Raw genomic sequence first — 24,900 nt, 5'->3', positions numbered from 1 at the left:
TGGGAACGAGAAGCCGGCACCAGTTGTCTGGGTACAATTCCTTTATTTCTCCCATTCAGATCCCCACACTTGGACCCCTGTGCCCCCCATGGAGGGCTCCCCTGCCAGGATGGAAGAGGTCTTTTGCGGCCCCATCCCCTTGAAAGAGGCTAAAAGCCAGGTGGAGTGCCCGCCAACCTACCACAAAGGAATCCACGGACCTCATCACAGAAGTGGGCTGGGGACGTGAGTCACTTTAGAAAAAAAGTCCCGTGGGGCACTGGGGACACAGGATCCCAAATCTGGCACTGCCCAGCCTGGGAGGGGTGCATCCCTGCTCTGGGCTCGCCAGCTCTTCCCAGAAACAACCTGCCCCCAACACACTGGAAGCAAAGCTGCCCCAGAACATCACTCGGGGCTGGGGGTCCTCAGGGGCCCATGGGGCCCCCGTGTGCTGAGAAGACCCGCCTTCCCTGTGCCATCCACATGGGCGCTGTGATAGAGGCATGGCTGGACTTGGGGGTCCGGGCCCACAGGAATGTCTCAGCTCTCCCCTTTGGCCCAGACCCCGGCTCAGAGCCCACTGCACCAAGTGGGTGTGGCTTGGGGTGCACGGGTGTCTGGGAGTGCGGCTCCAGGGTCTGCTCTCCAGGTGGTCCTGCTCCCCCGAGCCCTCGCCTTCATGAGTTCAGCTTGTGTTTCTGCCCAGACCCCAAATCTCACGGCTGCAAACTGAGCTGAGGGCTGAGAGGGACAGGACCAGAGGCCTCTGCTGCAGCGAGTCGCCCAGGCCTCCAGCTGGCGGTGCTTAGGGTGCACTGCTTCCAGGCAATGGGCCCGTCCTGGGGGCTGCAGTACTCGGACCCACAGGGCCCAGCCTGCCAGCTGTCACACGTGCACACACATGCAGATACATACGCACACTTGCGGTCTCTCAGAAAAAAGAGCAGCAGTTCTACAAACTGACTCCTCGAAGTCAGGAAACAGGAGGCTGACGTGTGAAATCTTGGAGGGTGAAGGAATGAGGTCGGGGGGGAGGGGGGCACTGAGAACACGAAGAGACCACATGTGTCACACGCTGGCTGGGCTGTCCCCGAGGTCTGGAGGACGCTGGATCCGCCGCTGCCTGGGGAGCGAGGCAGGCACCCCGGGGGAGGTGCCAGGGCCTCACGTCTGGGCCAGAGAGAGCTCCTCTAGGCCCCCCTTCCCAAGCCGGTACCTGGCGAGGTCCTTCCTGGTCACCAGCCCGACCACCTGTGGGAGCAAAGCCAGGTCATGGGATCTAGCGGCCTCTGCCTCTGTGGATGCCGCTGTCCCGTGTGCAGAGGACAGCACAGTCTGGGGGAGCCCTGCGGGTGGGCAGGCAGGTTGGTAGGCTGCAGGCAGTGGGCTCCCCCCATCACCTGATTGCAGTTGTCCACCACCACGAGGTGCCTGAGGCCCAGGGCCCGAAACAGCTTGAACACCCGCGGGAGAGATGCCTCCTGCAATGCAGACGCAGCCTCAGCTCGCCCGCCGGCCCCTGCCCCACCCCGGGACAGGAGCGGGCCAGGACCTGCCGCCCCCCTGCCACACCCCCGCCTCAGCTAGCACATCCTGCTCTGTAGCCACCTCCACCCTCCTACAAAGCTCGCCCCCCACCCGTCTGCAATGGCCAGTGAAGCCAGAATGCCACCAGGGGTGGTGGCTGCATGAGGCTCTGGAAGTGGGGGTCAGGCCCCTGCTCCCCACCGCCCCTGCGGCACCTGGGGCACCGTGTAGGGGGAGGGGTTCATGAACTCGGAGAGGTCCATGGTGCACTCTCGCTCGTCCTGGGACACATGGATGGACTGGATGGGGGGGAAGCGCGGGTAGGCATCACGGAAGTCCTTCAGCCGCAGCCGGCGCCGTAGCAGGCCCATATAAGAGCGTTCTATGAACACCTGTGGGCGGGGGGCAGGCAGTGGGTGGCAGCGCCTCAGAGCCCAGGGCCCTGCCCGGCATCTCCTGCCACCCCCTTCTCCTGCCACCCCTGACAGCCTACCTTGTGCTTGAGCAGGACGATGAGCTGGGAGCGCAGGATTAAGCCCTGGAGCCGGGCTGGCTGCACAAGAAACAAAACACCCTTGTCTGCGGAGGACCTGGGACTTGGGACCTAGGGCCTGCCCTGCTGGCTGGTCCAGAGGGGCCAGGCAACAGCACCGGGACGCCTGGGGGCTCCAGCCAGGGTCCCCAGCGATGCTGGCTGCCTATGGGCACTGGCCCTGCTACAGGCATTTCACCTGCACAGGCTCATGGATCCCCAAACGCCCAGGAGGGGAGGCAGGACCCCAATCACGAGGTGCTGAGAGACCATAGCATTTGTGGGGGCGAAAAGCGGACCGTGGCCCAGACGTCGCTGCACCTTCCATCAGGACCTCCTGACAGGCACAGCTGTGACTCCTCAGCTGGGGGTGCAGCTTGGGGTGTGACCACAGGACACATAGGCGCATCAGTAACTACCCAAGCTGCGGGAACAGCGCTCACATGGACCTGTCTTCACAGCCGTGTGACCAGCGGAATTCTTCCAGAAACCCCAGAGCAGGGCGTCCACATTCACGGGAACCATGGCCCCCAACACGCCCCACTCGCCAGCACAGATGATGAGCCCGCTTCCTGCAGCTGGGTGGTACCTGCGTGCCGTCGGCATCCTCCACCACAGGGAAGCCATTATGATTGGACGCCGTGCTGCTCAGCACATCCACAATAATGCCCACCTTCTCCCTCCTCCGCAGACAGGTGACTGGTGTGCTCATCACCTCCCTGTAGAAGAGAGACGCTGTGATCCACCACGGGGCAGAGGAAGCTTCCCGAACAGCTCAACATGCAGGAAGTGGCCGGACTCAGGAAACCTGGAGACAAGGTGGGCCAGGAGCGCAGACCCCCAGGTGCTGCCCTGGGGGAACCAGCCCTGCACCCACGTCCTGCTCCAGGCTGCCCCCACCAAGCCTCCCAGGGCGTCCAGCACCCGCCCCCCAGCCTGCGGGCCTGCCCCGGGGAGGGGTACCTGGCGGTGAGCGAGTGTGAGGTGACTGGGGCTTCCCAGTGCAGGAAGGGCACACTCTGCAGCTGGATGTGCATGTCGTACAGGCCCTGGGGAGAGGACGGGTACGGCCATGCAAGAGGCTGCTTGCGGGGCAGCCTCCACAGGGCCCCCTCCCTTGCGGCGGCCGAAGACCGCCAGTCTTTCTCCCAGCCTCAGGCTCCGAGGCCAGGGGCACAGGGAGGGGCTGCAGAGCGAGGGCGAGCAAGGCAGGCGGCCTCTCCCACAGGCCGCACCTCGATGAAGACATCCCCGACAATCTTGGCGGTCATCAGCACCAGCATGATGGGGAAGCCGTAGGTCACATTGCTGGTGGCCTCCATCATGATGACTGTCAGGCTCAGCGTCATCCTCACAATCCCACCTGCCAGGAGGCGGGGAGGGGAAGGGAGGGTTGGGGGCACGAGCCTCTGCAGGCTGCGCCGCCGGCCCCTCCCATGTTCCCGTGCCGTGTTCCCTGTGCAGCTCCCGCTCTGTCCGTGCAACCCTGTGTACCGGCCCCCCCAGATAGCACCAGATGGGGACAGTGACCCTGCCCAGCCACACGCTGGGGGAGTGGCCCTCCTGACCTCCGGACGCCCATGTTGCAGCCAGCACTCACCCAGCTGGGCAGCTGCTCCCATCAGGGCGTACTTGCCAGGGTCTGCCCAGACCTGCAGGGAAGACAGAGGGGATGCTGGGGGAAAGTGGCAGCCAAACCCACCAAGATGCACTGACAGCACTGGGCCCAGGAGGAAATCCTACAGTTTACACAAAAAATGGTCTGTGGCAGCATCACCTGAGTTTGTAAATACCCTAGCTGTGCCCGCTCAGGGATGCACTGAATGAACTCTGCCACCTGCAGAACTCGGCAGCCTAAGACAGGAGGGTATGCACTATGGCCGGGGCGGGGGGGCGGGGGCACCCCGCGTGTGTGCAGTGACCGGAGTCCGTGGACAAATGCCTGCGCCACACCAGGGAGCCTAAAAAGGAGTGAAAATCGGACTCGTGCTACAACATGGATGAGCCCTGAAAACATGGTGCTCAATGATGAGGCCAGACACAGAAGGCCATGAAGCGTGATTTCGTGAATCTACAACAATCAGAAGAGGCGCATCCATGGAGGCAGAAAGCTGATTAGTGGCCACCAGGGGCTGGGGAAGGGGGACACAGATGTGACTGCTTAATGGGGACAGGTTTCTTTTTGGAGTGATGAGAACATCCTGGAACTAAGCAGTGATCACGGTTACACAGCTCTGTGAACAGGCTAAAGAGCCACCCAACCGTTCACTTACAGAAGGAGAGAGTTTATGGCAGGGGTCCCCAACCTCCGGGCCATGGACTGGACCGCACAGCAGGAGGTGGGCAGTGGGCAAGCGAGTGAAGCTTCATCTGCTGCCCCCCACTGCTCGCATTACTGCCTGAACCATCCCCCCACCCCCGTCCACAGATGTCTTCCACAAAACCGGTCCCTGGTGCCAAAAAAGGTTGGGGACCACTGGTTTATGGTACGTGAGTTACGTACCAATTAAAAAAAAACAAAATTAAACTAAAAACCGTGTCTGGAAGGAAACCTGGGATACATGACCTGGACCCAGTGAGGGGAGGCTTGCTGTGCGTCTCTTACAGTTTTTGTTTTTTTTTTGCGGTACACGGGCCTCTCACTGTTGTGGCCTCTCCCGTTGCGGAGCACAGGCTCCGGACGCACAGGCTCAGCGGCCATGGCTCATGGGCCCAGCCGCTCCGCGGCATGTGGGATCCTCCCGAACCGGGGCACAAACCCGTGTCCCCTGCATTGGCAGGCGGACTCTCAACCACTGCACCACCAGGGAAGCCCCTCTTACAGTTTTTTAAAGTCTTACTTGAACAACTAAGATGCAAATAGAAGACTCACAGAATAAAGACCAAGGAGCCCACGGAGGCAGGTGGGAGGAAGAAGCCAGAAGGCAGCTCCAGGGCCAAGGCCTGGACACCGCACTCCCAGGCCCCAACTCCTGCACCTGCCCCCATCCTTCTACACCACGCTCTCTCCCAACACCCATGCCCTCCCTGAAGGCCACACGCACGCACGACCCCTGCTCTGGCCCACGGTGGCCCTAGTGGGCACCGGGAACACCGTCCCTTCCTCCCAGCCCAGCCGGCCCCTAAGACCCCCACTCACTGCGGCCCCGGTGAGGTAGGACAGGGAGATGCCAAAGAGCCGGCCCCAGGCAGCTCCGATGAGCAGGGATGGGATGAAGACACCGGCCGACACCGTGAGCCCGTAGGTCCAGCAGGCCAAGAAGAAGTAGACCAGGGTGAAGAGGCCGAGCGTCATGGGGTTGTAGGAGCCTGCAGACAGGGCGCTGGCCAGGGCTTGCCACACGGATTCAACCCCAGGCGGAGCTGCCTGCCCAGCAGCCCGTCAGAGCCTACTGGTCACACCCAGACCCCCAGAGTCACCCCCTTCTCAGAGGCCAGGGTGCCGGGTCTTGGGGGCCCAGCACTCAAGAGTGTGAGCACGGCAGCCCAGCGGGCAGGGCAGAGGGGAGCTGGGGCCACCGGGGCCCAGAGCTGCCAGCAGGATGGTGACCTGGGCCAAGGGAAGGTGGCTGCTGAGGTCTGCATGGAAAAGGGTGGCACTGAGACCACCAGGGGTCAGGGGAGGGTGCAGGAGGGAGGCCATGGCCGCCACGGCCACCACCCTGCACCAGATGACTCCAGAAGTGGGAAGACGTCACACAAACCCCGGAGCCAGCACCCCCAGGGGGCCTGTATGGCCCGCTCAGCATCTTTGGGGGCTCGGCCTCCCCCCCGTTTAAAAGCCTTTCTGCTAAATTGCGTGAACTCCCACAGCGCGCGCGCGCGCACACACACGCACGCATGCGCGCGCACAAATGTGAGAACCAGGGAGTTCCCAGAACTAGTATGTCAGGAAACAACTAGAGCCACAGACAGACGGGCAAGCACGTCGCAGCAGCCACTCTGGATCTCGGGGGTGTGCCCCTCCTCCCCGCCCCCACCCCGCGGAACCGAAAACAGGGGAAGTGGAAGCAGGTCTGTGCCCAGTCTGAGCCTGTTTGTTATTAAGAACATGAAGCTGGGCAAGGCACCTCGCTGGTATACGAGTCACCAGGCTGTTTTCTGACTGAGAGTGACCTCTGCGAGCAGCGCCCAGAAGAAAAACTCATCCTGGGAGGTGAGACTGTCTTAATGAATGACAGGACGGCCTCCAGGGAGGGAAGGAGACACGTGGGGAGCTTGGCTGGGCCCCTCCCAAGCACTGGCCACCAGCCAACCCCAGGCTGCCAGCCCCCACGCTCCAGTGCACTCAGCCCTGCAGGGAGGCAGTGGGGGCTTGGCCAGAAGCCATCAGCCAGGCCTGGGCCCAGTGTCTGTGGGCTGGCTGCAGACCAGGCCAGAGGGAACAGGCCCACATGGGGACCTGCGTCTGACAGCACAGAGTGCAAAGCATGGGCACACACCTGGGGGGTCGTGGAAAAGGCTGACCACGCTCTTCTCTGGGGTGTTGAAGAAGGCTGCAGCCATCGAATTATACTCGCCATCGGCACAGAACAGCTGCAAAGTCAGGAAAGAGAACAAGCCAGTGGGACACAGTGTCCTGGCCTGGACAGCATCAGGCACCAAGCACACAACAGGCGGGTCAGGCTGCTGTCTTGGAGGGGAGGCAGGACCCAAGAGCCAGACCCTGGCCCAGTGAGGGCTTCAGAAGCCATCCGGCCAGGCAGGGGCTGCATGGCGAGTCTGTCCCTGGGGTACGTGGGGATCCAAAGGCTCACGTTTGGAGCACGCTCCCACAGTTCACTGGGCAGACTGTGGGTCCCTGCAGGCCTTGACCAGGGCAGGGGCTCCGTGCAAAGCTGTGTGGGTCAACCCCACAACCCCACCAGAGCCAGCCATGCACCCCAGACCCACATCTGTGACAAGCCTGTGAGTACACACTCCACAGCCACCGGCAACCAGCAACCGCTTTCGGTTCTGGATGTTTCCCATAAACAGAAACCACACGATGTGTGGCCCTTGCTGTCTGGCTTCTTTCACTCAGCAGTGTTTGCCAGGTTCATCTGTGTGGGAGCACGTGTCAGAGCTCCAACCCTTCCTACAACTGAGGAAACCCACTGTGTGGACGGACAGGCCGTGTTCACCTGCTCGTCACCGACGGGCACAGGGGCTGCGGGCAGTTGTGCCGCGGTGAGCGTGTGCACGCGAGTTTCCGCCTGCAGGCCCACAACCCCACCTCCATAGTCCCCTTGCAGAACCTGTCAGGCCGCTGCTCTGAGAGGACCGGGGTGAGACCCCAGGCCGACGTGGCACCCACCCATGTCTGGGAAGGCTCACCCTGCCCCTGCCCCGGCTGCCTACCTGGAGTGGATAGGACACGGAGCTCCCCTGCAGGGGCTGGCAATCCCGGGACGAATAAATCAGCACGAAGGCAACCGTGGCCGTGACGGCGGCCACCAGCATGGCCTCGATCACCTGAAGGCAGGGCCGGTGGATGTACCTGGAGCAAAGAGCCGGGGTGGACTGAGCTGTGGGATGGCTGGGGCGGCAGCCAGGGCAACCTGAGCCTGCAACTCGGGAGAGCCGTCCAGGATGCTGAGCTCATCTGATGACCAACCCGCCCTGGCTCCTGAACACTCTCAGGCTGCCTCCCGGATGCTCCCCAACCTCATTTTATGTTAGTGCAAAAAGACAAGAAAGGAGAATGCCAAGACCCACCCCTACGGCTTCAGAAAACCAGAAAGCTCTCATGATGGCTCTCCTAACAGCAGAGGACCTGTGTTGGACCAAACGTGCCCAAGTCAGGACGGCCCCGTACAAACTGCGCTGGCGCTGACATGAGAGGCCCAGAAGAGCATCAACCCAGGGCCGCGCCAGATCCATGGGCTGTGCCTTCCCTGCCAGGGGCCATCCTCCAGGCCCCACACGTCCCCCTGCCGAGTGGGTCTGTCTCCTCAGGTACAAACCACCGTGGAGGAGTGTGCTTGGCACGTGGCTTCCCCATGGCCCCGTGGGCAAGAGCCCATGACCGGTCAGTTTTCAGATGCCCTGTGTGGCCACACCTCTCAACTCAGTCCCTGAACAGGTTTCTCACCTGATTCGAAACATCGTCAACCAGTAATTCAAGGCGTTGAACACAGCTCCGAGAATGCCACCTGGGACAAGGAAGGAGCTGCGTGTCCGGGACTCGGGAGGAGAAGCAGGCTGCCCAGGCAGCAAACGCCCGCTGGGTGGAGGGCTCACGTCCCACGGGCTTTCAGAGTAAGGAGTGTTGCCCAGGTCCGTCTGCTTCCCAAGGGGCTGTCATCAGCCAGAGTGCAGCTCCGGTCCTCCCAGGGTCGGGCTCCCTCCCCACTGCCCCGGGCGGTCCTGGGACAGCCAGCAGGGGTGGAGACCACGTGCTTCTCTGGCCCTCGAAGCCGGGTCAGGCCTGGAGCCCCGCAGGCCCTGTCCCCACTGGTCGGCGCTGTCCCACGCGGGGACGGCCCTTACCCACCACGCCCATGGCGATGAAGATGGGGATCTCATGGATTGTGTACACCATCGTCTGTGCAGAGGGAGGAAGAGGAGACCTTCTGTGAGGAAAACTGCCACCAGCTCCTGCTCAGACTCGGGATCGGACGTTTCACAGGACACACCTGTGCACGGGAACCCTGGTGCTTTCCTGCAGGGCGAGGAGGCCCCCAGAGAGAAAGGCCGGGTGCTTGGGCAGACCGCCTGCCTTCTCACACGGCGGCTCCGGGGGGCCGCCTGAGCTTTTGCCAAAGGGTAAGTGAGGGGCCATGAGCAAGGGAGAGGATGCTGGTGACCTAGCCACCCAGGACCTCTGACGCATCCACAGGTGAGGACCAGCCCCTGAGAGGCTCCCTGGGCTCAGCAATGGCAGTGTGCAGCGCAGGCCGCCCCAGAAATGCTGCCTGCGCCTCTCGGCCTCCAGAAACTGCTGCAGGAGCGCTGGCCACCAGTCTAGTGATGTTGCCTGACAGTCTGCAGGCACCTGAGCCACTCCTGGAGTGCCCGCTGGCTGACGGGCGCCACAACCTGTGTGGCCGGGTCACGTGCACCCTCCTGGAGCACCTCCAGCTCCAGGTGCTCACAAACAAGGGGCCTATCCCACGGCTAACAGCTAGACCTTTCCAGAAGCCCGGCTCTCAGGCCGAACCTTGAGTAAACAACCTGGGCCCTGCTCATAGAAAGAACCAGAGAAAAAAGGGGACGATGCAGTGGGTTACCTCAGTGTCAAATCTTCCAAAATTGATGAGACCGGGGCTGGACAGATCCCACACGTTTCCATGGTAAATGCTTAAGACGAAATTCAGGGTGAAGGTGGAAATCATGGAAGCAAAGAACTGCAGGCGGAAAAAGATGAGTGCCGTCAGAGCCGTGGTGATGAGTTGCGGCAGTGTGTACAGCGGCTGAGCCCAGGGCCAGAGGGTGGGGAGGGGCTGCAGCAAAAGGGCTGTCTCCCCTCCTGTCACCTGGGTGGTGCCTAGACCCTCCGAAGGCTGAGGGAAGGTGGCTCGGAGCCCCACTGGCTCGGCCAGGGTAAGAACGTGTGCGGGGCCTGGGGTCCCGATGAGGACGGAGGAGAAACAGGCCTACGGCTCAGGGACCCACCAGCTGGACGGGAAGCTCAGGTGCAGACCCCACAGTGTGGGCCAAGAGCCATGCGTCCACCCAGCCATGAAGGCCCAGTGCCAGGGCTGCCCGAACTCGGGAAGGTGGCCGTCCCAGGCACTTACAATTCTCCACGTCAGGAACTGATTCCAGAAGGATGCACCCTCCTCCAAGCTGAACAGGACCCCACCTGGGAACAGCCAGTGGCCCAGCCCTGAAGTGCCCGCCCAGCCACAGACAGCCCCTCACCCACTGCCACCCATGCCCCCAGACCCCAGGACACCAAGCCCACGACAGAGGCAGCCATCAGGGCCTCTTGAGAAGCCCACCCCACACCCTCACCAGGCACTGAGTCCATAAACCCCAAAACCACCCCTCTCACAGCAGGGAGAGCCTGGCTCCCCCTACACGGGCAGTCACCAAGCTCTCAGACCAGGCAGGGCCGCCCTCCTCACCTACAGGGGCCCCAAACGCAGCAGACACTCCAGCCGCAGCTCCTGCTGAGACAAAGTCCCGTTTCTCTGTGTCTCTGCGGAAGTACTCAAAGATCTGAACCAAGACAGACAGAGACAGGGTCTCAGCCAGTGCCTCCAAGGGCACTTCTCTCAGAAAGGGGGGAGGTGGGCCCAAAAGTGAGGAGGGAGGGGAGGGAGGAATGTGGGGAGGCCTCTGGACAAGCCACTCATCAACCATGGGGCTCACAACCCGCAGAACTGAAGAGTTGGGTCTCGGGCAGCTTGCCTGCCCACCAACATCCAGAGAAAATAACCCATTCACAGCAATATTTAAACACTGAGGTTTGTGCAATAAAGACCAGAACTGAGCACCAGCAGCCCACACACATGACCTTCCCGACCTCTCTAGGCCACGCATTCCTGTGAGCTTATAGCTACAGGTCATTTCCTTGCAGAAATGCACACTCATCCAGAGCACCAAGGCAACAGGATGCCCCCATGGACAGGATGCTAGGGACCCTCAGAGGCGAAGGGAAGGAGGCTGCAGGGGAGGCAGGGGCCCAGCCCTGGGGGTATGGACGTGGGCGCAGGGAAGACCCACCTTGAAATCCCGCTTCAGTGACGTGGACCTCCCCTGGGAGACCCCAGCAGCAATCACGGAGCCCGAATGGATCATTGGTCCCTCCTGGAAGGCACAAACGGCTGCGTTCAGATGGGCGCGGCTCCGGGGCGGGGACACACCGGCCCCAGGCCCCACGGGTGCAGAGGGACTCAGGCAGGGGTAGCTGCACTCTTTTACCTTCCCCACAGCCAGTCCCCCAACCACGGACAGGATCACGCCAGACACTTTGATCACCAGCGTCTGGAACACAAAGGAAATTGCACCAAGTCTGATTAAAGGCCACACGTGGTCCAAGAACCTGAGCGACAAACTGCACACGGGAAGGGACCTAATCATGTGAGCCCTCGGCAGGCATGAGCACCAAAGAGGGGGCCGGCACCCACGGCGGGCGTCCTGGGGGAGGGGGAGCTGGCAGCTGATGCTCTCCTGACGCCCATCTCTTCAGCCCTTCTGTCCCAGGTGGTCATGTACACACAGAAGACACGCAAACAGCAGCTATCACTCCGTCCTCGGGCTCCGGGCTCCAGGCTCCTGCACCCGCACCTACCTCGGGCCCTGCCCTCCTGCTGCAGGGCACGGAGCACAGGCACCCCCACCCCTCCTGTCCGCTCCCCGGAGTACCTCCTCCCCAGACAGAGCAGGAGAGATGCTGCCAGCAAACCCTAGACCAAGGCACACCAGCTGCACACCCTGAAATGATCACGGGAGGAAACCTGACCTCCCAACCCCCTTGGAATCAGTGTGTTACCCAGAAGATCATGCACAATGAGATTAAAGAAAATTCTGAAAAAACTCACCACTCAACACAGCTACTCTCATTCTGAAATACTAACCACCGTATGGAACTTAAAATGTCTACGTGGTTGCAATCGTGACAGATGTACCTTCAAGTATTTTTGCGTCATTCAGAATGTACGACAGTTTTACCATTTTCCAAAGAAAGTTCACATAAAACCTTCCAGCACACCCACACGCAGGCTCGTCAGCAGCAAACAGCACGGGTCTGGGCGAGTTTTGGAGGCGGAGGTGGACAAATGACACACTTCTCACCCAGCAAGGAAGCCCCTTGGGCTAAGCCCTGAGCTCCCGGCGGGGCCGCCTCGTGTCTCACCTTGAGCCGGACCACGTGGGGGATCTTCACCCCGTTGAGGAAGCACTTGATCTGGGGGATCCCGCTGCCAGCAGCGACTGGCTGGAAGGAGGGGCGCCAGCACTGAGTCCGCAGGCCGAGTGAGCCGCCACTGCCGCCGCCACCGCCACCAGGCCCAGGAAGACGCGCCACGCAGTGCCCAGGTCGCCCAGGGTAGCGGCTTCTCGCCTCTCCCCACTGATACACAGAGCAACCACCGAGGGGAGGAAACGCCTCGGGCATGGGAAGGCTTGGTGTCCCCAAGGCAGACGGGGGTGCCCAGGATGATGGGAGGCCCACGTCACACACCCGCTGAGGGGCCAGCACTGTCGCACCCTCTGGGGGACACTGCACTGCACCCCAGACAGAAGCTCCTGGACGCTGCCCCTTCTTCCTTCCAACGCCCCGAGGGAAAAGCAAGGGGGCACAGGAAGGAAGGGTGCCCCAGGAGCGTCTGACCCCTCGGGTGGGTCCCTCCACCCGGACCCCTGGGCTGAGCGCTGCCTCTGCTCCCTGCTGTGTGAAGTGGGCGAGGGAGTGTGCGGGTGGATGGGCACGGCCGCCAGGGCCAGGGTTGGAAGGCCCAGGTGGGCTTCGTTTTGGCTGAACCGCCTGATGCCTAGCAAGGATTCCACTACAGTCTAGCCAGTGAGTCTCACCGGGAAGACGCTGCGGGGGGTTGGGGTGGGGAGCGGTGGAGGGGCCCACCTACCTCTATGAAGGCGACGATCACAGAGCCCAGGAGCACAAAGGCCACATTGAGCGAGGCCCACAGCAGGAGGGAGAAGGACAGCCCGCCCCGCGCCGTGAACTTGTCAATGTCTGGGCTCGTCAAGGACCACGCGGGGTGGTGTCACCCAGGCGCCACTCCCCAGTGGGCTGCACTCTGGACTCTGGGACCTGGAGCACTTACTGGGCATCTCAGGGTCACCACAAAGCCTGACCCCCAGACATGCAGCCCCTGCCCAGTCACGTCCCCCGGCCAATGGCATAACACAGGTGGGGGCTCCTCCTGTGGACCCGCTGGCTCTGGGCAATCACAGACAAAGGATACTGTCCTTGACGACCCGGTACTTTAGGCCGGCCAGCTTCTCCACCACGATGTCGATGAAGCAGGCCACGAGGCCCGTGAGGATCCCGATCATGGCACAGATGACCCAGCGCTTTATCTCCACGGTCCGGAAGGCCTGCGGCAGCGGGCATGAAGGGGGGCGCTGTCACAGGAGGGTGCAGAGGCGGGACGTCCCGTCGTGGCCTGCTCTAGTGACTGCCACCATGCACAGGGCTGCCCTCAGGACCCTGAGTCCCAGGAAGAGCAGCCCCACCGACATCTCAGAGGCCGTGGAGCACTGGTGGGACAGAACTCCCCAACCCGGTCATAACTGGATGCTGACGCTCCAGCCGCCACAGCCACCACCCCTAAGAACAGCTTCCTCAGTGGTAATGATGTGACACCCGCACAGGTCTCTGTGCCGGGCAGCGGCCAGCGCTCACTCCGGGACACCAGCTGGAGCCAAGAGGGGAGGGAGGTGGTGGGGACACCGTGGCCATGAGGCCCAGCTGCCCGCCAGACTCACTGTGTGATTGATGCGCCGCTCCTCCTCCAGGAACAGCTGGTTCTCGCTGTTGTCATAGTCCAAGCTCTGCGGACCGGGCAGTAGAAACACTAGTAACTGACCCCAGCTCGCAGGTTCAGGTCGGCCACCGCGGGAGAGGGCAGGGAGCAGGGGGGCCCACCTCATACTTGAGGGACAGAAGCTTCTCGTTGTGCGGGATCTCCTTGGGGAAGGGGTGAAGGGGGTCCATGTCCTGCGGGAGGAAGAGGCAGAGCTTGACAACCCAGCATATGTAAGAACGAAGCAGAACGAGGAAAGGGCCATGCTCACTCGTCCCGCAGGGCGGGGACTCTCCTGAGCCCAAAGCTAGACAAGCACAAGGCAGGAACTGGCAGACACAGACTCTCCACAGGACACCAGCAGGCAAGGTCCCACAACACCACAGCCAGGCGGGTTTATCCCAGGAACACAAGGTGAGTTGACCCCCAAAAAGCAATTAGTGTGGTGGGTTGACCCCCAAAAAGCAATTAGTGTGGTGGGTTGACCCCAAAAAAGCAATTAGTGTAAGATGTCTGTGGTCCACGTCCAGGTTCTGGCACCAGCCTCTGACCCACCCGCTTGGCATCTCTGGGTGACGAGTGTGTCTGGGCTGGGGCTGGAAGACCATCACAGGATTAGCGGGCTGGAGACACAAGCAGCTCATCTCTAACGGCCAAGGATTTAATCAGTCCTGCCTGTGTAATGCAGCCTCCACACAAACCCCAAATGGAGGGGTTCAGGGAGATTGCAGCTGGTGAATGTGGAGGTGCTGGGAAGGTGGCTCCTAGGGAGAACGTGGGGGCTCTGCACCCCTTCCCACACCTTCCCGGGGCATCTCTCCCACCTGGTTGTTCTCAAGTCATGTCCTTTATGATAAACCAGTAACATAAGCAAAGTGTTCCCTGAGTTCTGCAAGCCATTCTGGCAAGTTATGGAACCCGAGGAGGAGGCGTGGGAACCCCGATTTACAGCTGGTCAGTCAGAAGCACAGGTGACAGCCTGGACTTGTCACTGGCATCTGAGGTCGGGGGGTCTCGTGGGACTGAGCCCTCAGCCTGTGGGTCTGCACGGATGCTGGGAAGTTAGGGTCTGAACAAACTGACCTGCAGGACACTCAGGTGGTGTCTGGACAATCAGAGGGTGAGTTGGTATGAAAGTAAAAACAGTTTGATACTGTTCCAATAGAATAAAGGACCAAGTCCACATGAAATGAACACCTCAGTAGTCACAAAAAGCATCTGACAAAACTCAACCCTTCGTGATAAAAACACTCAATAAACCAGGAATAAAGGGAACTTCCTCAACCTGATCAAGACACCTATAAAAAACCCACAGGTGGGCTTCCCTGGTGGCGCAGTGGTTGAGAGTCTGCCTGCCGATGCAGGGGACGTGGGTTCATGCCCCAGTCCGGGAAGATCCCACATGCCGCGGAGCGGCTGGACCCGTGAGCCATGGCCACTGAGCCTGAGCGTCCGGAGCCTGTGCTCCGCAACAGGAGAGGCCACAACAGTGAGAGGCCTGCGTACTGCAAAAAAAAAAAAAACCCACAGGTAACTTCATGCTCAGTGGTGAAAGACTGAAGCTCTTCCTCTGAGATCAGGAACAAGACAAGGATGCCTGCTCTGGCATTTCTACTCAGCACTGTCCTTGTCCAATTAGGCAAGAGAGAAAAGTGAAAAGCATCCAGATTAGAAAGGAAGTGAAACTCTTCTTTGCAGATGACATGGTCTTATGTGTAGAAAACCCCCAAAAGTACACTAAAAACAATTAGTATTAATAACACATTTAGTAAGATTGAAGAATATAAGATCAGTTTACAAAATCAAATGCATTTCTACGTACTTGCAATGAACGATCCAAAATGAAATTGAGAAAACAACTCTATTTACAATAGCATAAAAAGATACAGAAAATAAACTTATTCCTAAAACACGTTTAACAAAAGAAGTGTAAGACTTGTACACCAAGAGTTGCAAAATATTGTTGAAAAAAACTGAAGACGTTAATAAATGGAAAGCTATACTGTGGCTCGGGACATTTGATGTTAAGAGTCAATGCCACCTCTAAGTTCCAGCTGGCATTTCTGAAGAAACTGACAAACTGAGCCTAAACCCCACACGGAGATACGCAAGGGATCTCGAAAGGCCAACACCTCCTTGAGAAAGAAAAACGATGTGGGATGATTCAAAGTTCCTACTTTTGAAACTTACTACAAAGCTAGTCATTAGCAGAGTGTGGCCCGGGCGCAAGGACAGACAGAGAGCCCAGAAACAAATCCGTAATGCAGACCCAATGCAGCCAAAAATAAATAAATAAATTTTTAAAAAGTGAAAAAAACCCCCACAGAAACTGACCTTCAACAATGGTGCTGAGACAATTCAACAGGGAAAGAGTAGTTTTCTCAAGAAATGGTGCTGAGAAAACTGAGCATCCATATGCAAAAGAATGAATTTGGACCCTTATCTCATACCATGTACAAAATTAGCAAAAAACAGATCAAAGATCTAAACTACAGAACTCTTATAAGAAAAGACGAGCAAATCTTTGTAACCTTGGCTTAGGTGATGGTTTCTTAGACATGACACCCAAAGCACAAGCAACAGAAAACAGATCAAATGGACTTCATCAAAATTAAAAGCTTTTGTGCTTCCAAGGACACTGGCAGAAAGTGAGACCACCTATGGACCAAGCGGAAGTTTTTGCAAATCCTGTAACTGATGAGCAACTTGTGTTTAAAGTATATGAAGATCTCTTACAGCTTCATTATAAAAACACAACCTGATTAAGAAACATGCACGCGGTCTGAACAGAGTTCCTCCAGAAGACATGAAGGACACACGGTACCAGCAGCCTCAGGGAAATGCAAGTCGGAACCATGAGCCACCTCCAAGGAGGAAGTCAAGTGCAAGTCTGGGGGAGGGGGTTTCGGGAAATGCTCCCCTGGCAGCTGCTGGACAGTTCGACCCCAGCACAGGGGCAGGAGAAGTGGACATCACCCATCCAAGGGCCCACCACCCCGAGACGCCCTCCTGCAGGCCCCACACCTGCCCACGGCACCTGCCCCCCAGCTCGCACACAGCAGCTAGCTCAACGGTCCTGGCCTGACATGTACTCCCCAACCTCTGCTCATCGGGCAGCCTCAGGGGACAGGGCCCCGCAGAGCAGCCTTCCCTGGTCGCCCAGACTCTGCAGACCCCACTGTCTGCACGTCACTCTGTCCCCATGCTCTGCACAGAACCGCCAGTGTCTGCCATCCTCTTGTTCAGGTTTTCCGTCTGCCCTCTGCTAGGCTGTGGCTCCACAAGAGCAGGCCTGACTTTCCCAGGAAGGGGCCTGGCATGAGCAGGAGCTCCAAAAATGGGAAAGGACGACCACTCACAGGGTCCAGAAGCTCATCATCCAGTTCCACGTTGCTCATCTGTCCGATCCGGAAAAATGCTGAATGGGGTGACTAGAAGCAGAAGAGAAATCATAGGCCGCTTAGCTATGGGGCCGGGCTGCACTGTGCACTACCCCATTGCCTGGCCCTGCACTGTGCACTACCCCATTGCCTGGCCCTGCCTGTGGAGCACAGAGCCGCACCTGCCGTGTGGGAGACTCCAGCAGGGCCAGTGCTGGACCCCAGGCCCATCCCCATGACCCACAGCCTGTCACTGAGGAGCCCAACCTCCAGATGGGAAGCCCCACCCTCCCCTGTTCTACAGTGTCCTCCTGGCCACCCTCCTTCCCCGGCCTGGAAAACCCTGGTGATTGAGGGCCCCTCCTCCAGGAGCCTTTCTATCCCCCCACCTCCAAACCCCATCTTTCTCTGTTCAGCCCCATCATGACACTGAGTGGCTACCAGGTGGGGACCCATCACAGGCCTCCAGGCAGGCCCCCCAGATATGTGCCCCTTTCCGGGGCAGGACCTTTCTGAAGCGGGGCTGCACTCCTGGGCACAGGGGCAGGTCAACCACAGAGGACGGACACCCTGGCACATGACTGCCCTCATGCCCACTGCCAGGCATGGTGGAGGCCAGGACTAGGGAACAAAACACAGGCTGCTCACAGATGCATTTCAGAGAAACAAGTCATGCTGCAGGACACAAACACTGTGTGGAACATACGGCATAAAAACACAACCTGTGGCTTCCCTGGTGGCGCAGTGGTTGAGAGTCTGCCTGCCGATGTAGGAGACGTGGGTTCGTGCCCCGGTCTGGGAGGATCCCACATGCCGCGAAGCGGCTGGGCCTGTGAGCCATGGCCGCTGAGCCTGCGCGTCCGGAGCCTGTGCTCCGCAATGGGAGAGGCCACAACAGTGAGAGGCCCGCGTACCACAAAAAAAACAAAAAAACAAACAAACAAAAAACACAACCCGGTGCTCCTCTGAAACGCAGCCTGGCGCCCTGCCCTGCCTCTCCTCTGGCGGAAACCACAAAGCAGTGCAGGAACAAGGACCACAGAGCCCGCCATGCCAGAGCCCTGAGCACACAGTGACTCCAGCACAGAAAGTTTAATTCAGCAGCACTAGTCCTACGGCTACTGGTGGTTACCAGAGGGTAGGGGGGATGAGGGGGCTTTGGGGACACTGGTGACTCCTCTGGGGGATGTCGAGCCTCCTGGGGCTGCTGTGCCCAATCACACAGCCTAGGCGTCTGAAAAACAAGAAACGTGTTCTCTCCAAGCTCTTGCACCACAAGTCCAAACTTGAGGTGTCAACAGGGACGGCCCCCTCTCAGGGTCGTGTGGAGGATCTTCCAGCCTCTGATGGATGCCGGCAATCCTTAGTGTTCATTCCCTGGCTTGTGGCCACATCACTCCAATCTCTGCTCCGTTGCCACCGGCCTCGTGTGTGCGTGTATACATGCACGCATGTCTCTCCTCTCCCATGAGGACACCAGCCTGACCACATCGTAACTTGACCACAGCTGCAAAGGTCTCAGACACGGGTTCCAGGTCAGGGGTGGAGACATTCCGGGGGGCACTGCGCACCCCACGGCAGGTGGTAACTTGTCAGGTGTGTTCACTAGATCATCATCCTGCTCCACCGTGTGACTGCACTTTTCTCTATGTATATACAGCAAACGTCGGTACAATAAGTGGGTGAGGAGAGAAATATAGCCATTTTCTTTCTTAAAAACAATCGACAATGCCCCCAAACTGCTGAATCTGATGAGAAAGGCAGGGCGGGCCCTCCAGCTCCAAGCACGGGCAGGAATGCCTGGCCCGCTGGCCCAGAAAGGATCGCAGTTCCAGAGTGAACTCAACCCAGGAGGGGGCCTGGAGCTGCAGCCTCTGCTCCCTATGCATACACGAGTCATCAGGAAAGGTGTGCCAGTCGCCAGCCCGCCCACAGCAACACGGAACAGGGACGTCTCCACGGAGAAGACGGCGTGCAAAGACAGGCAGATCTGAAAGTCGGACTGTGAAAACAGAAGACCCATCTGCCGTCCAACCCAAGACGGAGGCCACAGACCAGGTGGTCTGGCCGTTTGTACCTCACTCTTCACTGATGGACTGCACCCCATGATCACTCCCACCACACCAAGTCAGCCCCCGCAGAGCAGCGCCTCTGCCACCTAAACAGTCCCCGAGGCTGAGGCTGCAACCGCGCACACGGCTGGGGGAGAGGGGGGCAGAACGGTCCACATGGCACGGACTCACTCGCTCAGGTGACAACAGGTCCTCAGCACCCGGCTGGGAGGACGCCAGGTGAGCACACACCTGCACCAGACAGCTCCATTCTGGACCCGGAAATGCGCTCATGCGGAGATGGCGCCCCCATTACAACTCCCAGGCACACCCTCTCCCACCTCCAGCACCTTCCTGGTTTCATCACCTCTTTTCTGAACTTTATGGGCATCTCTTAGGAAATATCTTTTGTGATGAAAGAAGCCATTTACTGGAAGTTCAGTGATTCATCTGTTCTGTCTGTTCCTTTCTCATTTCTTAAATGCAAGTTAATTACTAGCAGTTCCTCAAACTATTGATACACACAACAGCCTGGATGAAATCTCCATGCTTTCGAAAGAACTGAAAGATTTCAGACCATGTGGCTCCAGAGACTGGATGTGCTCGTAAGGTCAGACCCGGAGGGAGGACAGATTTGGGGGGGAGGGGGTGACTGTAAGAGGCAGGACAACGGCACTGATGGACGTGCTCACACACATCCACACGTGTGACAATGGCAGGGTGCTACTCACACACATTGTGCCAACATCAATGCCGGGTTCGGCACAGTACTACCGTGAGGTAAGACGGAACCATCTTGGGAAACTGGAGGAAGGCACACAGGCCCTCTCTGTACTGTCTTTTCAACTTCCCGTAAGTCTACAATTATTTTAAAATTTAAACGCAAATGATACTACATCAAAGTGAAGAACTTCTGGGCTTCCCTGGTGGCGCAGTGGTTGGGAGTCCGCCTGCCGATGCAGGGGACGCGGGTTCGTGCCCCGGTCGGGGAGGATCCCACATGCCGTGGAGAAGCTGGGCCTGTAAGCCATGGCCGCTGGGCCTGCACGTCCGGAGCCTGTGCTCCGCAACGGGAGAGGCCAAAACAGTGAGAAGCCCGCGTACCGCAAAAAAAATTTAAAGAAAAAGTGAAGAACTTCTGTGTACCAAAGGAAACAACAGAGTGAAAAGGAACTAGCCCTACAGAATGGGAGAAAATTACAGATCATGTAACCGATAAGGGTTAATATCCAGAATACGTAAAGAACCCCTACAACCCAACAACAACGAACAAGCGGATTAAAAAAAACAGGCCAAAGACTTGGGACATGAAGATCAAAACCACAATGAGATACCACCTCACAGCTGTGAGGATGGCCAGGGTTAAAAAACAGAATAACAAGCACTGGTGAAGATGTGCAGAAACAGGAACCCTTGTGCACAATTGCTGGGAGTGTTATATGGAGCAGCTGCTGTGGAAAACAGTATGGCGGTTCCTCAAAAAATTAAAAATAGAAATTACCTTATGATCCAGCAATTCCACCTCTTGCTATCTACCCAAATGAACTGAAAGCAGGGTCTCAAAGAGGTATTTGTACACCCACGTGCCCAGCAGCATTTTTACAGTAGCCAAGGGGTGGACGGAGCCCAAATGCCCATCGACAGATGAATGTATAAACCTAAGGTGGTCCATCCACACAATGGAATATTATTCAGCCTTAAAAACAGGGAAATCCTGTCACATGCTACAGCATGGATGAATCTGGAGGACGTTGTACTAACAGAAAGAAGCCAGTCAACAAAAAAACAAATACCCTATGATACCACTGCTATGAGACGTCAAATTCACAGAGACAGAAAGCAGAATGGCCTTTGCCAAGGGCTGGGGGAGGGGTGGGGAGTCAGTGTTTACTGGGACAGAGGTTCAGTGTGAGAGAATGAGAAAGTTCTGGAGGTACTGGGGTGATGGCGGCACGACACTGTGGATGGACCTCATGCTGCCAGACTGTACACTTAGACATGGTTAGGATGGTAAATTGTGTTATGTGCTTTTACCATCATTAAAACAAAGTTCACAGACAATTTAAAGGCCGCCTGCCGCCCACTCTGCCACTTTGCATTTTAACCGCCCCTCCCAGCCCAATGCCCCCAAGCACTGAGGGCACAGGGCCTCCGTAGCCAGGGGCTTACAGTCAGAAAAACCAAGCTTCCCATAAACAAAAGTCAGTGTAAACCGTGAGAAAGGCTTTGAGGGCGATAACAGAGCCTGAGGGAGAGGCCTGCCCGATTCGGGGTTGGGGAGGCGCATTAGGCTGAGACCTGATGAATGATGTGCAGAGGGGGCCGGATGGGAACAGCCCCGCCACTGCACCTCACTTTCTGAGTGCTGCAGCCTCTGCCCGGAAGGCCTCCCAGGACCCTCTGCCTAGGCTGGGCCCACCCTGGTCCTCAGCTCTCTGCACTGTCCGGTGGTACCCACATCCTCTCCTGCCCTCCCCCAGACTCTGAGCCCCTCACACTAGACCTGGGCAGGTACCACTAAAGGCCTGAGGGAGTCCTCAGGGGAGGGTCAGCTGAGGGGGCAGGCCTGGACTCTGCAAAGCGGGGGAGGAGGGGGAGAGGAGGGGGGGAAGGAGGAGGAGGAGGAGGATAGTACAGGGCGCTGAGGCAGAGGGACTTCCTGGAGGGGCTGCCCTGGGGCTGGGAGCCAGCTATGAGAAAGATGGGGTGCTCCCTTACATTGAGCAGAGCTCAAGGGGCCAGTGGGGATGGTGATGACCTGCCCCTGCAGCCTGCCTGCACATGACCCCCTCCTGGCCCCCCATACTCCGACCGTAGCCCGTGGCTCCAGGTCACCAGGGCAGAACACCCCAGTTCCCAGAGGAGTAAGTGCCCCAAAACTGATACTAAACACTAACCTGAGGGTCCTACCCCTCAGGCTGCCTCAGGCGGAGCTTCCCGAAGCTGAGGTCCCTGGAAAGGACCCGCACTTACAACACTGCAAATACCCACCCCCACACCCGCAGCCTCTGTTTCTGGCTCAGATTTCCCTCTGTAAGTTTTCAAAATGCTCTGCTTCCTGCTGCCCACATGACCATGACTTGCTGGCTGACCTCACCCTCTCCTTGCCCCAGGGGTGGACAGGCAGCAACTTGCTGGATGACCCACCCTCACCCCACACTCAGGCACAACAGGCCGAGGGCCGGAGAGAGGGTAGAGCAACCCTGAATGGCCTGGTTCCAGCCAGATGGAGGCTGAGCTCAGGCCGGCCCCCAGCCCACCCTGCCTGGGGCTGCCCAGAGCAGCCACCTCATGGTGCCTGGCAGGTTCCCATGCCGGGTGCAAGAACACCAGCCTCCAACTCTGGACGCCCTGCAACAAACCATGAAGGACCAGGAGGTGGCAAGACAAGCTCTCCTGTCCAGCTCACCAGAACATTCTCATAGAGCGGTTGTTGGCCTGGGCTGTCACTTTAGTTCAAACGACCCTGGTCTGAGAGCAGCTTACAAGCCGCCGTCTGCTACAGCGAACTCAGCCCTCTGGTCCAGAGCCGACCCTCCTGCAAGAAAGCCGGCCTCGAGGAGTTCAGTCATTTGCACGGGAGTCGCCCCAGGAACAGCAACTCAGAGATGATCACTTCCAAGCTGCCGTTTTTAATACCTCTGAGAGTAACTAGCGTTTACCACCTTGTGACAGGTGGTGCTCGGGGCTGGAAGCATATTAGCTTTCCTGCTGGTGAGGAGCCTGAGGCACAGGAGGCTGCAGCACTTGCCTCTGCTGGTCCAGAGCAGAGTTCCTAGCACCAATGCCTCCAGTGCCCCCCTACCCCATCCACGCAAGGCCGTCTAAGGATCCTTCAAGGCTGGACTCTCCAGCTTCTGAAGGATTCTCCCACAAGATAAAGCTAAATTCGAAGCCCGCAGCTGTCCCCTGCAGGTCGACCCCGGTTCCTTCCCCCAAGCCTCCACTCCCCACTCCGACTTACTTCCCAAATGCTCACTCCCTTTATCTTTCCCCTCTGTCCACCCATCTGAGGATCATGCACTCTTCCAAGACAGGACCTAGTGTGACCTCTCCTGCTTTTGGGGTCCCTCACACCTTCCTCACAGAGCACTGGGCCTGGTTTTCCAGGAGCCTGGAGCCAGGAGGAAGGAAGCTGTATCATGTACCTCTGAGTCCCAGGCAAACTGCATGCAGCCGAGGACACGACACGCACACAATAAATTATGTTTTAAGTCACTTAAGAGCAGCTAGTCACTTGTTATTAAATGCAAATGAACAAACAAAAAAGGTCGCAAAGGTTCTTTTAAGGGAATGAGTTTTAAGGGAAGAAATCAACAGGTTATTTCAAAAAAAAAGCCAACTCCTGTGTCTATGCATAAAGAAAAGTGGGAAACTCTTGAGCACATTCAGTCCCGAAATAAACCCCAATTCAACCTCGAAGCTTCCAATCTCTCTACCTGTCACCCTTAAAGCCAAGCCAGTTTCATACTTCTGGTTTGTAAACTTCAGATTACCTTCTTTTAAAGAGTAAAAAAAGAAGCAAATGTTGTGAGAAGAAAACAACAAAGCATCCATATCCCCACCACTGCAAATTCTCCCCTTTCACGTCACTTCTCATGCAGACACAGAAAGCACTTCAACAGAAAATCCCACTCAAGGAACAGACTTTGACCTTCATTGTCTGATGCATTTCTGGGGGCTGGGGAAACCTAGATAAGCTCTAGACAAACAGCCTGATACTTGAATTCTTCCTCATTAAACACCACACAAGTGTTTAATGGACAGATCTAGGATAGGAGGAGAAAAACGAAAAAACAATCACAAAACCGAGTAAGGCCAAGCAATCAACAAAAGAAGTTCATTAGCTCAAAATTAACACACACGGAAATTCACTTAAGGACGCAAACTTCTGTGCTGACCTGCAAAGCACATTTCAACCACTGTGCTTCAATTTCAATGAACTGCTAAGGGAAACTGAACGCACATATTTGTCATTCCTAAGGTCGCCCTGAAGGCCTGTCCCGCTCCCTGTAAAGATGCAGCCCCCCAGATATTCCCACTGCAAAAGCAAACTCTGCAACCTAACCTCTTAAAATCTCTTGGGGTTCAAAAGCAGTAAAAATAGTTGCTCGTGTATACAGTGTTCCAAAAAAAAGAAAAAGAAAAGGTTACCTAAGCAGAAGACCATCTGCCTTCCCTTTAAATCCACTAAGAAATAAACTGTGAGGAGATAAATTAGCTTCATGCTACCGGGACTCTACAGCAGCGTGCGACTGGGCTCTCCCACGCTCCTTAACACCAAGATAATGGGCCGGCTCCTCGACCCCGAGAGTCACCGGGCCGAGCGCCTCCCAGCGTCTCCCAGGACTCCAGAACCCCGGGTCCCAGGTTCCGAGCTCGCCCTGCCGTTTACCAAGGGGTACCCGAGGCGCGTTCCCGCCTCTGCCACTAGGACTGCCCGAGCACGGACTCGCCGCGTCCCCGCGGGCCCGGCTCCCGGCACCGGCAACCGCGGCGCGGACCCGACCCGGCCCGCCTCTCCCTGGGCTCACCGCGCGGACGGCCGCAGGCCCAGCCCCGTTCAACAGCGGCGTGGCCTCCCCGGCTGGCGCCCCAGGCCGCGCCGCCCTCCGCAGCAGCGGCGCCGCCTCGTCGTCGTCCACGTCGCGTCCGGACCACGACACCTTTTTGGAGACGTTGGCCATGTCCCGCCGCAGAGGACCAGCCAGGCAGCGCCTTGGCCGTGTTTGTTCTCGTGACCCGCGCCTCGGCCACGTGACCCGGACGGCCGTCACGTGGCCCAGACGGCACCCGCGTGCCCCGGCGGCGGCTGCGGGACGCGCGCGCGCGCGGCCTTCTGGGAGTTGTAGTCCCGCCGCCTGGTGGACTCGCCTGTCAGGCCCGATCACCACGTAGCAAACGGTTGTGCTGAGGACACAACACAGCCCTGTGGCCTTCCTGCGGAAAACGCTCCACTGATCCCATCCCAGGGGGAAAATGCAGATGAACCCAAATTGAGGGACACCTGC

General features: G+C 58.2%; 1 protein-coding gene across 4 annotated transcripts; it reads right to left on the bottom strand.

Moving 5' to 3' along the window:
• Positions 1 to 23: 23 nt before the first annotated feature.
• Positions 24 to 24,646, bottom strand: CLCN7 (chloride voltage-gated channel 7). 4 transcript variants are annotated; one of them, XM_033841125.2, is made up of 25 exons: positions 24,424 to 24,646; positions 16,818 to 16,889; positions 13,581 to 13,652; positions 13,421 to 13,486; positions 12,898 to 13,030; positions 12,556 to 12,665; positions 11,826 to 11,906; positions 10,892 to 10,954; positions 10,694 to 10,777; positions 10,093 to 10,186; positions 9,763 to 9,827; positions 9,253 to 9,369; positions 8,513 to 8,567; positions 8,115 to 8,175; positions 7,382 to 7,520; positions 6,484 to 6,577; positions 5,181 to 5,404; positions 3,642 to 3,693; positions 3,277 to 3,404; positions 3,005 to 3,090; positions 2,631 to 2,760; positions 2,003 to 2,062; positions 1,725 to 1,901; positions 1,383 to 1,463; positions 24 to 1,233 (listed from the first exon to the last, which is right to left on the bottom strand). In XM_033841125.2, exons 1-25 carry the CDS (start codon positions 24,574 to 24,576, stop codon positions 1,147 to 1,149), a joined length of 2,484 nt encoding a protein of 827 aa, XP_033697016.1. In that variant the 5' UTR covers positions 24,577 to 24,646; the 3' UTR covers positions 24 to 1,146. The 4 variants fall into 4 exon arrangements, with proteins under 4 accessions (XP_033697016.1, XP_033697017.1, XP_033697018.1 ...); XM_033841126.2 differs by having other exon boundaries at positions 5,181 to 5,350; XM_033841127.2 differs by lacking the exon at positions 16,818 to 16,889.
• Positions 24,647 to 24,900: the final 254 nt, after the last annotated feature.

The sequence above is a fragment of the Tursiops truncatus genome, chromosome 15 (assembly GCF_011762595.2).
Source record: "Tursiops truncatus isolate mTurTru1 chromosome 15, mTurTru1.mat.Y, whole genome shotgun sequence".
In the NCBI taxonomy this organism is placed as follows: domain Eukaryota; kingdom Metazoa; phylum Chordata; class Mammalia; order Artiodactyla; family Delphinidae; genus Tursiops; species Tursiops truncatus.
The sequence above is the reverse complement of the archived record's forward strand: the minus strand, read 5'-3'. Positions and strand labels throughout refer to the sequence as shown.